Source organism: Capsella rubella, unplaced genomic scaffold (assembly GCF_000375325.1).
Source record: "Capsella rubella cultivar Monte Gargano unplaced genomic scaffold, Caprub1_0 scaffold_8, whole genome shotgun sequence".
NCBI lineage: Eukaryota > Viridiplantae > Streptophyta > Magnoliopsida > Brassicales > Brassicaceae > Capsella > Capsella rubella.
In genome coordinates, this window is record NW_006238916.1 from 5,101,509 (window position 1) to 5,118,705 (window position 17,197).

The following is a 17,197-nucleotide window of genomic DNA, read 5'->3' on the forward strand; positions in this document are numbered from 1 at the left end:
GTGCTTATTCATTGTTTTCATTTGTGTAGCATGTTTGATTGTATACAAGTGTAACTGTGCTTATTCATTGTTTTCATTCTTGTAACATGTCTGATTGTATACAAGTGTAACTGTGCTTATTCATTGTTTTCATTCTTATGCTTGTATCATGTCTCATTGATTTCATTATAAACTGTCCTTATGCTTTGATGGATTCTTGTCTCATTTATGCTTTATCTAATGTTATCTTTGTTGCTGTATTCTGAGGTTTTAACCAGATGGGGCATGACTACAGCTACTCTCAGCCATCATCATCAGACCGATATGAGCTTAATGACGACAGTGAAGACAGGGAAAGAGAAGGCTTGATTCGTATGGATGAAGCTGAGAGTCGATTGATCAATGCTCGTGCTCATCTAATGGATGAAGTGGAGAATCAATTCATGATTGCTGAGAACAATCAATACCCACCTCAACCTGAGGTGGAGTTTGGCATTCCTAGGATGTGCTAATGTGGTGCTTGCCTTGTAGTCTCTACTTCCAACATCATGAATGATATAGGGAGAAGGTATGTTTTGCATATTTGGTAACATTGACTGTCTCGGTTGTGTCTGTTGCATTTGACTGATGAAGTCTTCATTCAATTTTTCGGTTGTGGCAGGTTCTTCACATGTCCAAATGTTGAAGATGGAGAAATGCACATTCATAAGTGGTGGGATTTGGCAATTATGGAGGAGATGAGAGACTTGGAGAGACAGTTTCATGTGTTGTCTGATAAGGTAGAAGGCTTTCCCAGCCTCACTAACTATGAAACCGACCAAAAACTACATAACTTAGAAATGTTAGTGTGTGATCTAGGGAAGAAAAATCTAAGGTTTAGGAGAGTATTGAGTTGGTTGTTGGGATAATGTCTGTATCAGTAATAGTTTGTGCTGTGTTGGTAATGTTAAAGTAATAGATTTCAGTCTTGTAATCACATACTCATTCACGGGTTTGTATTATTTCATTTCCCTGATTATAAAGTCGAGTGTGTTGTTCACGGGTTTGTAATATTTCCAACAATTCATGTCAAGTCAAGTATGTTGTTCATGGGTGGCTTCAAACTATAATGATTGGTCACGGATGTTTGGGAAATATATGTCTTCATCTCATTTTTTTGTTTTCACTCGATACTTTACTACTATACAACATCACGGATCTTCTTTCGCACATCAAAGATAAATAATTGAGAAGAGAATACCAAGTTCTATATAAATTGCAACAATCGGTTAGCAAATGGAACCATAGAAACACATCTCCTTCTCACATTTGTCTTCAGTATTTCTATCTCACTTTCACATTTTTTTGCATAAATCTATCTCACTTTCTCACATTTCTATCTCACTTCTCACTTTTCTATCTCACTTTCTATCATTTCTTTTCAATTAATCTATCTCAAGACTAATATTTCTATCTCACTTTCTCATTTATTTTTGCTAAACCATGGCATCATCTTCAAATCATTTTCACTACCAAAGAGATGAGGATGATCCATTTGATGCGTATTATCAAAATTTTCAACTGAATTATAATCTCTTGGAGGAACCGACCGAGCCAAAGAAACGAGTTTTTATCCAAAGAAACCGTGAAGAAGGCCACAATAATCTTTGGAATGATTATTTTAGTGACACTCCAACATACCCGCACAATTTATTCCGGCGACGTTTTCGAATGAACAAGCCATTGTTTATGCGTATTGTGCAACGTCTATCAACCGAAATCCAATATTTCCAACAAACCCAGGATGCAGCCGGACGGGCTAGTCTTTCACCGATACAAAAATTCACTGCAGCAATTCGTCAATTGGCATATGGGGGTACATGTGACACGGTCGACGAGTATGAACGAATTGGTTCCTCCACAGCTCGAAAATGTTTGCACGAGTTTACTGCTGCAATTAGCCAATTGTTTGGCGATGAATACTTATGACGTCCCACACAGGAAGACCTGCAAAGACTACTCTATCAAAATGAACTACGGGGATTTCCCGGTATGGTTGGGAGCATTGACTGTATGCATTGGGGCTGGAAAAACTGTCCCACAGCTTGGAAGGGCATGTATTCACGATCAACCGGAAAACCTACAATCGTGTTGGAAGCGGTAGCTTCGTATGAACTTTAGATTTGGCATGCATTTTTTAGAGCTCCAGGTATTATGAACGACCTTAATATTCTAGATCGATCTAATGTTTTTGATGAGATTATAAATGGTCAAGCTCCGGAAGTCAACTTCTTTGTCAACAGAATGGAGTATAATTTGGCGTACTATCTCACTGATGGTATTTATCCGAAATAGGCCACTTTTATTCAATCTATCCGACTTCCATAAGGTATGAAAAAATCACTCTTCTCTAAAAAACAAGAAGTTGTGCGGAAAGTTGTGGAGCGTGCCTTTGGAGTCTTGCAAACTAGGTTTGCCGTTATAAAAAATCCTTCTCCTTTATGGGATGAAAACAAAATGGCAAATGTTATGAGGGCATGCATAATACTCCATAATATGATTGTGGAAGATGAACGACATACATACAATCTCCATAACATTTCAGAATTTCAACACGGAGAATATGTCGATCAAACATATACCGATGGTACCGCCAGTGTGGGTTCAAATATAGGCACAACAATTACTCATCGAACACGAGTTCGGGATAAACAAGCTCATGAACAATTAAAAAATTATTTGATAGAGCATATTTGGACTAATTTTGGACATCTTCAAGATAATGAAGATTAAGTTTTACATTTCTATAAATTCAATAAAATGTAGTTTTAATCTTTGTATGGTTTGTGTTTTATATTTATAATGTGTTATTGTATTTTTTCCATCTTAATCCTTTTTTGTACTTTTGTAATTTTATAATGTTTAATATTAATCAATAGTTAATATGTTTGTACTTATTAATTAAAATTAATTATTTTAATTAACTGAAAATATGTTTATTATAATATTGGGACAAAAAGTTATATACACCAATGCTCATGGACCAAAATTAATTATTTGTCCTACATCATAAATACTATAAAAATAATATTGGAACCAAATAATTGTATATACCAATGTGCATGCCAGAAGCCCATATTAAAGCCCGAATTATCCGAAACTATGTCGAAGTTAAATTAGTTACAAAGACATATAATTGGATGAATATGTCATAGAGACATTATATATATATATATATATATATTGTGATAAACATCATACTTTAACAATATAGTATAGTATAGCATATTTTAGAAATGTTTTAGTGGTAAAACATATAGTAAATGTTTTCACGGTTGTAATAAAGACCACGATTTGATGAATGTTTTACATCCAAAATATTTTGTAAAGAAGTTGTGAATTCATATTTTATAAGAATTTTTAAAATCACGTGAATCAGTTAGAAATAGTAAAAATAACACTTTATAATTTAGTTTGTTTAAGGAAAAAACTTTAATATAATTGTTTTACTAAATACAACAAAAATATGTTTTAATTTCATTAAAAATATAAACCCGCATATCGAACGAGTCCTAATCTAATATTCTATAACTCGAAAAGCATACTAAAATAATCATTAAATAATAATCCTCACCGAGTCTTTTATCAATTAACTAACCAAAAACGTTGGAGTAAAAAACCAAAAACGTTGTTGAAAAAAGCAAAGCAAAAAAATGTTATAATACAAAGATTTTTTTCAACCCTTCTCAACACTCGAGGAACGTCGTCTTCAACTTCTAGCCCTTGAACTTTGTGATCTCAACACTCGTGTGCATATCTGACTTTGACCACATCTAACAAAACGCATATATGTGTGTGTGCCCGTATGCAACTAGGCATATATAGTTTTAATGTTTTGATAAAAACGATAACCAAAAAAAAGAGACTTTGTTTTTCTCAAATCTTCCGTAGCTTCCTCTTGTTTTGTGGATCCTAGAACCCTTATCTTCCTCTTCATTCCCCGAAACACGCAAGTTTAGTTTTCTTCTTTAGAAATTTTGAATGAGAAGAAAGATTAATAAATGGATGACCAAATGTCTCTTATTTCATCATTACCATATTGGTTTTGATTCATACTTCTTTCTACTCAACAATGGAAACTTGTAGTAGCTTCAAGGATGGTTCGTCCGTTGCCTCTAGTCCGATTTCGTCTCCAAATATAAGTACCCTTTTGAAAATCAAAGTTCTTTCTTGGTATGTATCTCAACGTTATCATTCTTTAATGTTCTAATATCCAAGTCTGAATTATTCATGTTGTAGTCTTGTAGACTTATTATGTAATGTATCTGTGTGTGTTGGTCGCAGGAGTAAAGAGACCGGTCTACCTGCATCGGTACATGTTCGAGTTTGCAACAAGAGTTTTAACCTTCACAAGGTAATAATGTTAAATCAAACCTCTCAATGAATATTTTTTTGAAAAATTCTTTTGGATACCACATTTTAAAGTTTGTTTTTTCCAAAAATACCACAAAATTTTTATATTTCCAAAAAAAGCCATAAAAAGTAAATAAAAAATGGTTTTTGAATGTATAATTTATTTTTTGTTTGGGTTGATTATGTATATTTTGGGTATAGTTTTTTCGGGTAGGGTATATATGATTTTTGAATGTATAATTTTTTTTTTTTGTTTGGGTTGACTATGTATATTTCGAGTATAGTTTTTTGGGGTAGGGTATATGTTTAAGATTTACAATATTAGTTTTGAGTGTTAAAATATTTATTTCAGTAATTTTGTCGTTTTTTTAGAAAAAATGTATTTTAATTATTGGTATTTTTGGAAAATAAAACTTATAATGCCCATTGTAATTGTATTTAAGAAAATCCCACATATATTTTTTTTGTTTTAGTGTTCTAATGCCTAAAGTGTTTTTTTCTATGTTTTTGAAGACTCTCTTGTGTACAAAGAGCGGATATTTTAAGGAAAGAGAGGATCAAATATCAGAGATAGAGATACCACATGATTTTCCTGGTGGAGCAGAGACCTTTGAGAAGATTATGCTTTTCATCTATGGCTGTCCAACTTTAATACATCCTTTCAACATAGCTGGACTTAGATGTGCAGCTCAGTTTCTTGAAATGACAGAGCAACATTCAACGGGTAACCTCTGCGAAAGATTTGACTTATACCTGAACCAAGTTGTCTTACAGAACTGGGATGATACATTAGTTGTTCTGAAGAAATGTCAAGATCTATTGCCTTGGTCTGAAGACTTACTAATCGTAAGCCGGTGCATAGAGTCTCTTGCTTTCACGTCGTGTATGGAGATTCTTGATCCCGAAAGACGAAGAGAGAAGCCTGTGGTCATGCTTGAAGGTTTGGTTAATCAACCATGGGAATATACAACCGTCGAGATACTCATAAACCAAGATACTTGGATCAAAGACCTCACAGATCTTCCATTTGAGTTTTTCAGACAGGTTATTGGGTCGCTTAGAAGACAAGGAATGAAAGAAAGATATGTAAGTCCATTGATTGTCTTTTACGCCAACAAATGTTTTATACCTGAAGATCAAACTAATACTGTTATGCTTCAAAGAGCTCTGGATTTGCTTCTTACAAGAGACAAGGCATATAGGTTTGTTCCTGTTGGGTTTTATTTAGCGTGTCTCGCACACAATCTGAAGCATGAAACTGTATTAAAGCTGCAAGATCAGATTGTATCTCTTCTTCATACTGCCCATACCGAAAACTTTATTTACCCGAGAGCCGGGAACGGGAACGTTTCTTTCAGTCAGGAGTTGCTTACTATGGAAAACCTATTTTCAGCATATGTATCAACAAAATCAGAACATCATCTGACTTCCTCCTCAAGCAACGTGAGAGTTGGGAAATTGTGGGATATTTATCTCTCTCGTTTACCTTATAATCAAGATATGGAAACTAAAAGGTTCATTGAGCTCATTGAGACAGTCCCAATGTCATTCAGAGAGAGTCATGACCAACTCTACCTTGCAGTGAACGCATTTCTACAGGTATGCCTTCACTTTTTTTCTTCTTTCAAACTATATACAATTTAACCAAGATTGTACACTTATGTGGTGTGGCTCTTCTTTAGGTGCATAAGGACATAACTCAAGAAGAGAAAGGATCAATCTGTAGTTACCTAAATTGCCAAAAACTTTCAGAAGAAACATCCCTAGAACTTGTTCAAAACGAGACAATGCCATTACGTTTGGTTGTCCAAGCACTATTTGTTCAACAGCTCAACACACACCAAGCTTTCAAAGACTGCTCTGACTCATTCAGATTCACAAACTCCGCAGACTTCTCTGGTAGTGTTGTTCCAAGCTCAAGACCCTTAACCTCCCAACACAGCCCTTGCACTGATGATGAAACCGGGCCAAGAAGCAGACCCTTATGCTTCTTGATGCAAAAAGATGCAACATTAGATGAGTACGAGTCAACAAGCTTCAGAATCCATAACCTTGAAGAACAACTAGTTTCTTTAAAGAAGACCCTTCAGTCCCATAGCAACACAAAGAAACCAACTTGCCTTGGGAAAAGATCAGCGAGTCGAAACAAAAACACTTTTGGCCAAGTCACAACGGCTTGTATTGGCTCTGTAAGCTTTACTTCACAGAGAAAATATGCAAATAGGCTACTCCGGGTACTACGTAGAGTTAACTTGTTTGGAAGTAGAAAAACTAATACAAGTGAAAAATGAAACATGTATTAAAATAGTAAGTATAGTATACATGAATAATCACTTAATAATATAGTCTTTCAATTGTATTAAATGCAGTAATCAAATAGTTAATTAGATTATTTTTTTTCAGTATACCCAAAAGAGCAAAAAAGAAAATAGATTATTTCACAAAGATATCAACTGATGAAAAAGCATACAGCATACACTAGGGTGTACATTTATATTGTGTATGAGTATATATTTATATACACTTTCTCTACTGTGGTGGCTTTGTCACTGGGCTGCTACAAGCTTTTGGAACCTGAGTTCCCATTATCTTGGGAGACACGTTTGCGCATTGGAATGTTGCTGGACCGTCAGCTCCGGTGTATTTGATGTCAATGTTACCGAGTTCAACGTTCTGACAAGGGAATCCTTTGCTGCACAAAAGCTTCACTGCGTCTTTGTTCCCTGATGTTCCTCTAATGTTCTTGAAGCTTATGTTGGAAAGCTTGATCGTTGATGGTTTCTACATACAAAACAAAACAGTTAGTGTCTTGTAATCATTAGTTTTATCTCACACTTAAATATGTATACGTACCGCCTTGTTGCAGTGGTTCCATGGGCAGTACTCTTGGTCAATGAGGATAGGGTTGGTAACGTTCTTGAGGACAATGTTTTCGAAATGGATATCGGAGGCACTTGTGCTGCAAGCTGCAGAAGGCCATGTCTTGATCCTTATACCATTGTCAGTCTCTTGGAGGGTACAGTTAATGATCTTGATGCCCTTGACATCTTGCTCGTGTCCGTACCTTCCGAGACTTCCGACACTGATTCCATGTCCTGGACCGCAAGTAACTCTTTCGACAAGAAGGTTCTTCATGCCGTCTCCAACTGAGACACAGTCATCTCCTGTAGTAATGACTGAATTGATGATCTTGATTCCATCACTTCTTCCAACGTGGATACCGTCAGTGTTGGGACTCTCTGCAGGAGCTATGATCCTGACCTCTTCGAATGTCAAGTTCTTTGCACCAATCACGTTAATGTGGAAGTTCTTTGCATCTAAGGATGTTATTCCTCTAACCTTCCCGTCGGTGATGTAATCAAAACGGATACTCTGTTCAAACAATGACACCAAAACATCAGAAAACGAAAATTCTGGTTTCTGGTCTGAGAGGATGTATCGACCTAGACCTAAAACCTCTTAAAATAATTATATTAATAATAATAATAATCGCGGAATAAGGTGAGACGGTTTCCATACGATGGGGAGTTTCTTGCACTGTTCAGTCTTGTGGCAGTTATTGACCCTCCAAGCTGCATTACCTTCACCGTCGAAGACACCACCACCGTTCAATTTAAACCCATTAATGTTGCGGAAAGCGACCCATTTCTGGTTATGGACCGCGTTCCCGTCAGCTTTCAGGGTACCTTGAAGAGCAATCCTTATGGGAGCTTTGCATGGACCTAACATCTCGATTTCACCAAGTTTGTATTCACCTTTTGGGATCAGAACAGTGCTCTTGGTTGGGAATTGGCATGCCTCATTGAATGTTTTCAACAATGCCTACACAAAAGATTTTTTTAAATTGCTTAGAGAACAAGAAAACTGTCTTATCAATCTTTAAACAAAGAATGGTTTTTAGAACTTACCTTAGTGATATCAGAACCTGGTGGAGAGCCAATGTTGAATACCTTTGCATTAGCTGATAAACCTAACAAACAAAAAACAAAGAATGCGGATACTCCAAAATTTACACGACCCATATTTTTGGGACTAAGTAAAGCCACTAGTGATTACGTTTTTTTTTTTTTTTTTTTTTTTGTAATACACTAGTTTTGACTATTTATTGTTTGGAATTTTATTTATTATTTTTATTTTTCTTTTATGTTTTGATTCTTAGATTTTTGCTGCCATTATATAGTAATCTAGGAGGAAAGAGATTTAAACGTTCAATTTCTTCTCCACCGTTCACTTTTTGGTTTCACCGATAATATTGGGAAGCTTTAGAAAAGTTTCATTTTTAGAAAAGAAGACTTGTTCCAGTCGTGATGAGGCTAAATCCAAAATAATATAAGTGGACAAAAAATAATGTTCAGGATCGTAGTATTTTTGGGGTTGAGTACACTTAAAAATAGAGCTCCTAAAATTAAGTTTGTGTCCACTAATAGAGCTCCTCAAATTCTATGTATAGATGCTAATTACTACGAGTCTTCAGTCGAATCTCGTATGATTTATAGATAATATACGAATTTAAGGATCTAATCTTTTTGTATAATCTTAGAGTGATTTACCATATAAGCAACTTTTAAGTTACAATATTTGGTAGTAATCACTTTATAAGACACCCAAGTTTTTTCTACTATTATGTAAAAAAAGAGGACCATATTGCCTCAATAAAGTAGCAACAAAAGCACAACAAATGATATTTAGTTATGAGTTTTGTTAGGTTTTAGTTTTTAGGTTATCAGTTATCGGTTTTTGTTGATAAAAGTATATTCAGAGGTTATTAAAAAATTGTTATTGATTTTATTTTTATACAATAGATTATAACTACTGTTTTTTTCACTTTAAGATATATATTATTATATTTTATATCTATGCTTATCTAAATTATTGTTCATATTTTATTGTACATTTGTTGAAGATACAAAGGTTAAATGGACAGCCGAGTGTAGATACCCAAGTGTATTTCAAAAACAATAAAGAAGATGGAAGAAGTGTATGTTTGAGAAAGGTAGATGTCCATTGCATATAGTACATCATAGTCCAATTTTATGTGTACTTGTAATGGTGTGTTTGATCATAGTGTGCTTCTTAATGTTGGAGTGGGAAGAGGGGTGGCCAGTTTACCCGTCCAAGATAGAAATAAATGGACGACCGAATGTGGACAACTAAGTGTACATTATCCATGGTCCATTAGGATACATTATGGTTCATTAGACAGAAACCATTGTGGTGAACAAAAGTACATATATATGGACAGATCCAGATGAATATATTATGAGCTATTATAAAAGGGAGTCCATTATTCAATTCAATATAAGTTTATTATTACGTGTTCGATAAAAAGAGTCGTTAAGGATAGTATGTGTCCAAGAGTCATAGAACACAATGAGTATTCCAAATAGATAAGTCCATTAGGTAAGGCCCATTATTTTAATTTTGGAAATAGTTGTTGTGGTCAAATATATGGACATGTCCATATGGACGAGGTATAACATAACAAGTGTAACACAAAACCAAAAAAAGAACTGTGACATGAGTACTAATGACAAAGTTCACATAACAAAATTAACAATAACTCTTCACAAAAACAGTGACAGCAATTCTTCACTGAACAATATTAATTGTTAATATTGTCATTATTAAGTCTTTAATATATAAAAAAACATTTAATACATAAAGAAGAAGAAAATTATCATTGGTTTTGGAGCTTTACACAATAGATGAGTAGATGAGAATGGAAAGGAATAAGAAGAAGAATTAAAATCTGTGCAATTGTCATTTGGAATGTGTGAGAGAAAAAATTGTTGATTTGTTGCAAAATTAACAGCAAAGTTTTTAAAATAATGGAAAGTGAAAATGAGGAAGAAGAAGAAAAGGAAGGGGGGGGGGAGTGAGAGAGTTAGAGTACTTTAATTACATGGAAATTTAGTAATTACTAGGAAATTTAAAGGCCAATTGAGAACTATATTTTTCCTATATCACTACCAAATGAGAAAGTTACTCTACTTGCAATAACTTTTAAATAAGTGACTATCCATGCTATTATCTCATAATCTTATTGTCATGAAAAAGTTCATAATATGTTATTATTTAAAAATTTCGTTTCTCAATAACAACAACTCACATGATCACGACATGTGTTAAATCTATTGATTTTATGTTTATACATGTCTTATGTTTAAAATATTTTAATTTCTTTCTTTTACTTAACAAATTAAAATAGAATTTTTTTTTCTTAAAATTAATAAGTCCTATGACCATGTAGTGTTTTTGGTATGAAAATTTAACTCTTAACTATCTATTGAGATAAAACGCTTAAAATTAAAATTCATTTTTATGATGATGTTATAGATAATTAAATTATAGGATTAGCACTCGATGATCCAAAGCTTGACTCACCGAAGATATATATATATATATATATATATATATTTTATTTAACTTGAAGACATCTTGAAGTTACCTGAAATTATCTAACCATGTTACGCTTACATGCATATATCACTCCATAAGCATAATGGAGGTTCTTAACCTAAAATTTTGCAAAGAAAAACTTTTATATATAATTTTTTTTTGTAAAATCTTAGGTTAAGAGCCTTCCATATGAAAGAAGACCCAACGAAATCATAAACATGAAATTGACCAATAACAAACGATCAAAATGACTTGCCAAAAATACGCATATCTTTTCTGTTAAACAAAAATACAGAATTCACAATGATTTAGGTATACAAAAATCAATAAAATTTGAAAATATTGTTGTCCGTATATATGAATGTCTTAATGTATTATAAAATAGAAAAATCATGTCTCCAAAAATATTGTTTAAACCTTTTTTTTTTTATATTCATTAATAAAGCTTAGGTCCACTTCTATCTCTATTTTTTTTTGTTAAATGGTATCTTTATGTAGTTGGATATGTAATTATAATTTTTCTTAAATATCATTTTGTGCCCTTACTTTTGGAGACTTGGAGTTATAATTTTATTGAAGTATAGATCCTTATCCTTTCACACAAATGCAAATAAATAAAACCTTATACATGTGCTACTTCACATGATTTCGATTCTCACGAGATTTGGCTGAAGTTTTTACTTGGTTTCTCGTCTCGAATAAACTAAATTCGGATGAGTTTGCAAGCTTTGTATTATGCATTATCAATATCCGTTTAGGTTTGGATCAAAAAAGAAAATGCGAAAAAGAGAAATGGAAACTAAGACCAAGCTACTTACCTACTAACCTACTAATTACCTAGAAAAGTTTCCGCTCGGAAACTATCTTGGCCTCCGGAAACAAACTAACGATTTTAACTAAAGGTTTTTGTGACGTTTTGCTATGTTGAAAACTAATGAATAAACTCATCTATTATAGCTTCCTAAGGTTGGTAAAGAAACAGCTTACTCACCCTCGACATTTGTCTTACATCCAAGTCATGGACCTTTGCCATTCAACCTTGGCCATCTTAATTCTCTTATATGAAACCCCAGTTTGTGTAGAGGTTTAAATGAATTGATTTGGCCACATATGTCTACTCCAGAATTCCACAGTTAAGCGTGCTTATGCTGGAGTGGTCAAATGATAGGTGACCTTTCAGAAAATGGTTGTCGGAACTGTGTGAGTGGGGATAAGACACATGGAAAGATCGTGTGGTAATTTGTAGGGTCGGTAAACAAGTGTTTAAGCTTCCCGGACATAGCAAACCAGCTGTATGATATAGATGGGTTCATGGACCTAGTGAGAGGACATAAGACCTATTAAGAAATGTGGACTTATATGCTGAGAGTGAACATGAGACCCATTAGAGAGATGACGATCGGGGAGTTACAACTTCCCTAAAAAAACATATGGCATTCTACCTCACCAAGGTCTCTATCCAATTTGATTAGTGTAGAGTGAGCCAAATTACTTGTTCTTGACCAATTAAACCACTCCAAACTTATTTTAAGTCTAACACACACAATTCTATAACCATTACTCGCTGAAAGTCCCATCCTGACCAGTTTGATGTGCCATTGCCCAAAAATTAATAGACTCATGTTCTAATTTTTGTCAGTCCATGATTATTTAGTACGTCTTTAAAAGTAATGTGTTGACTGTTGAGGTTCAATTAGTTAAAATCAGACACATCACACATTCACTATTTATTTACGAAAGAGACATTCACACGTGTCCTCGACAATGAATACGTTGAGCTGTTGAGATGTCACAACTCACATAACTATGAAAAGACATTATTTTGTTGTATTCATTGAATCAATTTATTTCACAGATTACATATAAATTATTATAAAGATCCATTCGTGTGTGTGAACTATGTACTTATGTTTTGAATGATCCGGGAAAGAGTCAACTTTGATTTTGGACAATTTGTGCATGTCTCTTGGTCTCTAGCATTAGACATAAGACTTCTTCTAATGTTTTAAAGATTCAAATGAGCCACTAGAATTTGCATACAAGTAGAGAAACACATTAACTGCGATCACACCTAGAGATAACAATGTCTCTTTGTCTCATTTCCAAGCACACGAGGCTACCAAATCTCTATGCATCCAACCAAGATACAATGCTCCATCTCTTTCTTCTAGCCTGTACTTGTTCGAGTATGTCCTTAGCAGACTTTTTATGGTTGAATTCACAAGAGGACTCAACGGGTAAGGAGTGAAACCCGCCATCTCGAACCGTGACCTCCATTTCCCTAAGAGCTCGTGCCGCTCCACCCGATCAGCTCCTTCACATGCGATGATGTTCACGACATCTCTTGCTAGACAATGTTGTTCTACATTAATCCTCTGTTTATGATCTCTTGGGAGAGTTACATCAATTGACTCGAACATCGCGGCGTAGTAATTCATTGTTTCCATGAACCTTGGGAAGAAGGCGGCCGTGTTTGTGTTTGATTCTTGCTCCACAAGAGTCACCACCTTGGGAGATAAACTCTTCACCATTCTCAGTAACCGGTCCCTGGAAAATATACTCAACTTAGTCAAGGGACAAAGCAAAAGAATCATCCAACCTATGCTCAACCAAATCTCTATATATAAAAAAGCTGTACCGGTGATTCTCCGTGCTCACGCTTTCATCAGGCATATGATGAAGAACAAAGGCAAAGTTGACGGCTAGAGCTTCCCCTGGCCGGACTCCAAGATTTTTGGGTTTGACCTCGGATGCTGACACTGATACCGGGTTGAACTCAAATGGAACATTAAACTGCTTAGCAAGCTTGGCAAGTCTGTTTCCGACAATACTTAGACCACCTCCGCGAGCATACGCTGAAGTCATATCATCAATACCCGTTATCCGAATCCGCGGAGGCCCTCCAGGCCTAGCTGCAAATGCCTGAATAAGAGTGACCCATTGACTCCCTTGACCGATTTGAAAATCGATAATGTGAACTCGGTTCTCTTCCTTCATGGCTTCAGCAATGGCACCATTTGCTGACATGTATCCAAACTTGAAATAAGGGCAAACCTCATAGAGAATATGCATGTAAGAGAGAAGCTCGGTGCTAGCCGGTTCAGGGCACCTGTTAAGTGATTTGTAAATGGAACTACCCGATGAAGCTAACTGCGCCACTAGACCTTCTAGTAAATAAGCTCCCAACCTTTGTATAGGCTCACCAGAAACCGAGACCATCTGACGCAGCTTCTCCATCATCGAATGAGCCATCATAAGATCGTTTTCAGACATAGCTTTCGCACAAGAAACAAGATCAGCTCTTAAATCCCGCCTCGAGATAGCCTCAAGAGTTGATCTCCAACTGTTAATCTCTTGACACGCCGATGAATCAAAGGAATCCGTACAATCAACGACCAAGTCCGAAGAGTCCGGACCCATCATGACCGTCTCTATCTCCTTAATCTTGTGTTTGAAGTCATTCAAATCATCCGTCACACAAGAGCCACATGTATCCTCATATGTAGCAGTAGACAGAGCATTATACCCAGGAGAGTCAGGAGATGGCTCCAGTGTACAAAACCTTTTACGAGAGTTGTTAACCGGTAAGTACCTAAGCTTCCCAGCAGAGTTAGTCTCAAAAGAGTAAGCCTCAATCTCTTGTCTAGGCTGCTTGTACATATCTTAGTCACACCTTAAACTGATCTGCACAGTATAAAAAAACTTAAAACTCATCTCAAACCATCCCTAGAGAATTGCTCTAACATATATTTGTAACTCAGATCAACCCAAGTCAACTACACATAACTCAATTCTTATGCAATTAATTGCATAATCACTCATAAAACAAATCAAATCTACTAATAATAAAAAAAAACAGAGATCAGAGAAACAAATTCATACCTTTTTAGGTATAATTAACCTTCCAACAGGATCAAGAGAAAGAGAGAATTTAAGACCTAACATGATCATAGTCATAAAGACCAACAAAAGTTATAAACTTTATGAATCAAAGATCAAACAGAACTGTTCTAAGTGATAAAAAATACAATTTTAGAAGTACCCACCTGACTTTTTTTGTTGTTTCTGAGCTGAGAAGAAACCTTAAAGTAGTGAAATGTTATTGAAGTTCTTTCATGTGAACCAGAAGAAGAGAGAGAGAGAAGAGAGAGTTGTCGGAGACAAGGCACATGGGAATGGCTCGAAAGACAAAACAGAAGTCTCACACTTATCAGAGAGAGAGAGAAAGAAAAGAACAGAATCTAAAACACGGCGTGTGATTTACGATTATACCACTCAAAACATGTCGCTCCCACCACCACCACATAAATACATGTCCTTAATCCAATATTTGTCTCAATCTCTTTAGTTTTTTTCAACTTTTCTCTAATCTTTTGTTTAAGGGAAAAAAGTTATTATTATTCGGAACGGTGAATAAAAACCATAGTAAGACAAACCACTAGATTACATAATTCAGATATGTAAAGATTATTTTTTATTAGTCAAATAAATTTTGTGAATAGAGAAAGTAAGAAAAAAACTTAGTTGGCGTTTAGTAAGATATAGGAAAACAAAGAAGAGAAGAAGAAAAAAGTTGAAAGTCAAAGAATGTTGACTGGTAGAGAAAGAAGACTTACAAATGCTGAATTTATTTCAAATGTTGTGATTTCATGCCAAATTACTATTGATAAAAACACTAGCTATGTTTGATTTTTTCTTTATTGGTTTCTTGCGTATGTACAATGTTCGAAGTTTTCTAAGTAGTTTCGTTCAAATTTTAGGATAACATTTTAATTAAGAGGTTCACGAAACGATTTTTCCATGAAAATGTAGAAAACATTGACCAAACTTCATGTTTTCATTGTTTTGGTAACCAAAAGTTACGCTAAATAAAAGTCATTTAAGTGATATATTGAAATTTTAGGGTAGCTAGCGTTTTAAATGATTGAGTAAAACCGATTTTGTCGATAGGTTTCGGAAATATATCTACAAGAAAACCATACATTGGTCCAAAGGTTTTTGAAGCTGAATTTTTGGTTGATATGAGAGACTTTAGATTCTAACTTAGAAGTGAAGATTAAATTTTGAAAAGCATCAACCAAAAGTTGCACCAAATAACTTTTTTTTAAGTGATATGTTAAAATTTTAGGATAGCTAGCATTTTAACGATCAAATAAAACCGATTTTGTCGACGGGTTTCAGAAATATTTTTACAAAAAACCATACATTGGTCCAAAGGTATTTGAAGCTGAAATTTTGGTTGATATGAGAGACATTAGATTCTAACTTAGAAGTGAAGATTAAATTTTGCAAAGCATCAACCAAAAGTTTCACCGAATAAATTTTTTTAAGTAATATGTAAAATTTTAGGATAGCTAGCATTTTAACGATCGAATAAAACCGATTTTGTCGACGGGTTTCAGAAATATTTCTACAAAAAACCATACATTTTGGTTGATATAAGAGACATTAGATTCCAACTTAGAAGTGAAGATTAAATTTTGCAAAGCATCAATAAACAACAACAAAAAATTCAAAAAGAAATTTATAGAATATCATCTTTTTTACCTTTACTCTATATTTTTTTCTTTGTAAGTGAATGTTGTGTCATAATGACCCCACAACACAACTCCATCTTGCTCTTCTTTATTTCATTTTTTTGGTCTTTTTTGACAACTCTCACATTATAATATAGAAGAGAGAGATATCACTTTTTAAACAAAATATGGAGATCCGAATGTGCTTAAAATCATATATATATATATATATATATACTAGAGGATGGCCCGTGCTTTCGCACGGATGATGTTTTTTAAACTAAATATATAATTGGATTTGTATTAATATTTGGTATTCAATAGTATAGGATAAACATAATAGTCTTGTATATTTTAATTTTAATTCTATAGAGTTAAATCGCGTGTTGATTTGTATATTTTAATTGTATAGAAAGTAAATAATATATACAATAGTAATTAGGTCTGGTTTTAATATAAGTATGTATATATTATATTTTCCCTAAAACCGTTAAATTTATCAATCACGGACATTACCTCAACGGTGTATAAGAAAATGCAATCTTTTAATATAATTTACAAAAATTGTATATCGGTTGAAAGATAACATAAGTGATATATAACAATTTCATAAATTTGGATAATCTATTTATGAATACCTTATGAATAAAATTTAACTATTGGCAAAAGTATATGATAAACTAATCTGCTAAAATGTGAACAAAAAAGGAAAATATGATAAATATTGTAATTGTAAACAATTTTAATATAAAATTTAATCTTTAATCTACTTGAAATAAGGTAAATTAAATGTTTTAAGTTTAATAATGTACAAAATATTTAAATTTAGAAATATTAATGAAAAACATAAAAAACTGAGATTTTTCACCTAAACTATTTCCTTAATTGAAAATTATAATACCTATTAAATC

General features: G+C 33.9%; 3 protein-coding genes across 3 annotated transcripts; 1 reads left to right on the top strand and 2 right to left on the bottom strand.

Annotated features, from left to right (window-relative positions):
- The first annotated feature begins 4,090 nt into the window (after nt 1-4,090).
- Nucleotides 4,091-6,662, top strand: LOC17875100 (BTB/POZ domain-containing protein At5g48130). The gene is made up of 4 exons (XM_023777588.1): nt 4,091-4,191; nt 4,303-4,372; nt 4,885-5,970; nt 6,054-6,662. Exons 1-4 carry the CDS (start codon nt 4,091-4,093, stop codon nt 6,660-6,662), a joined length of 1,866 nt encoding a protein of 621 aa, XP_023633356.1.
- Nucleotides 6,663-6,706: 44 nt separating this feature from the next.
- Nucleotides 6,707-8,461, bottom strand: LOC17874612 (polygalacturonase). The gene is made up of 4 exons (XM_006279692.2): nt 8,280-8,461; nt 7,891-8,193; nt 7,225-7,743; nt 6,707-7,152 (listed from the first exon to the last, which is right to left on the bottom strand). The coding sequence occupies exons 1-4, from the start codon at nt 8,391-8,393 to the stop codon at nt 6,901-6,903; spliced, it is 1,188 nt and encodes a 395-aa protein (XP_006279754.1). The 5' UTR covers nt 8,394-8,461; the 3' UTR covers nt 6,707-6,900.
- Nucleotides 8,462-12,680: 4,219 nt separating this feature from the next.
- LOC17876933 (scarecrow-like transcription factor PAT1) lies at nt 12,681-15,081 on the bottom strand. Its single transcript, XM_006280299.2, has 4 exons — nt 14,817-15,081; nt 14,653-14,708; nt 13,409-14,454; nt 12,681-13,317 (listed from the first exon to the last, which is right to left on the bottom strand). The coding sequence occupies exons 3-4, from the start codon at nt 14,428-14,430 to the stop codon at nt 12,867-12,869; spliced, it is 1,473 nt and encodes a 490-aa protein (XP_006280361.1). The 5' UTR covers nt 14,431-14,454; nt 14,653-14,708; nt 14,817-15,081; the 3' UTR covers nt 12,681-12,866.
- Nucleotides 15,082-17,197: the final 2,116 nt, after the last annotated feature.

Excerpts from the sequence above, each read along its gene's own strand:
- LOC17875100 (XM_023777588.1), top strand. The coding sequence starts at position 4,091 with ATGGAAACTTGTAGTAGCTTCAAGGATGGTTCGTCCGTTGCCTCTAGT. Across the intron at positions 4,192-4,302 it reads AAAATCAAAGTTCTTTCTTG|GAGTAAAGAGACCGGTCTAC; the intron begins GTATGTATCTCA and ends TGTTGGTCGCAG. Across the intron at positions 5,971-6,053 it reads CAGTGAACGCATTTCTACAG|GTGCATAAGGACATAACTCA; the intron begins GTATGCCTTCAC and ends GCTCTTCTTTAG.
- LOC17874612 (XM_006279692.2), bottom strand. The coding sequence starts at position 8,393 with ATGGGTCGTGTAAATTTTGGAGTATCCGCATTCTTTGTTTTTTGTTTG. Across the intron at positions 7,744-7,890 it reads AGTGCAAGAAACTCCCCATC|AGTATCCGTTTTGATTACAT; the intron begins GTATGGAAACCG and ends TTGTTTGAACAG. Across the intron at positions 7,153-7,224 it reads GGAACCACTGCAACAAGGCG|AAACCATCAACGATCAAGCT; the intron begins GTACGTATACAT and ends TTTTGTATGTAG.
- LOC17876933 (XM_006280299.2), bottom strand. The coding sequence starts at position 14,430 with ATGTACAAGCAGCCTAGACAAGAGATTGAGGCTTACTCTTTTGAGACT. Across the intron at positions 13,318-13,408 it reads GTGAGCACGGAGAATCACCG|GGACCGGTTACTGAGAATGG; the intron begins GTACAGCTTTTT and ends TATATTTTCCAG.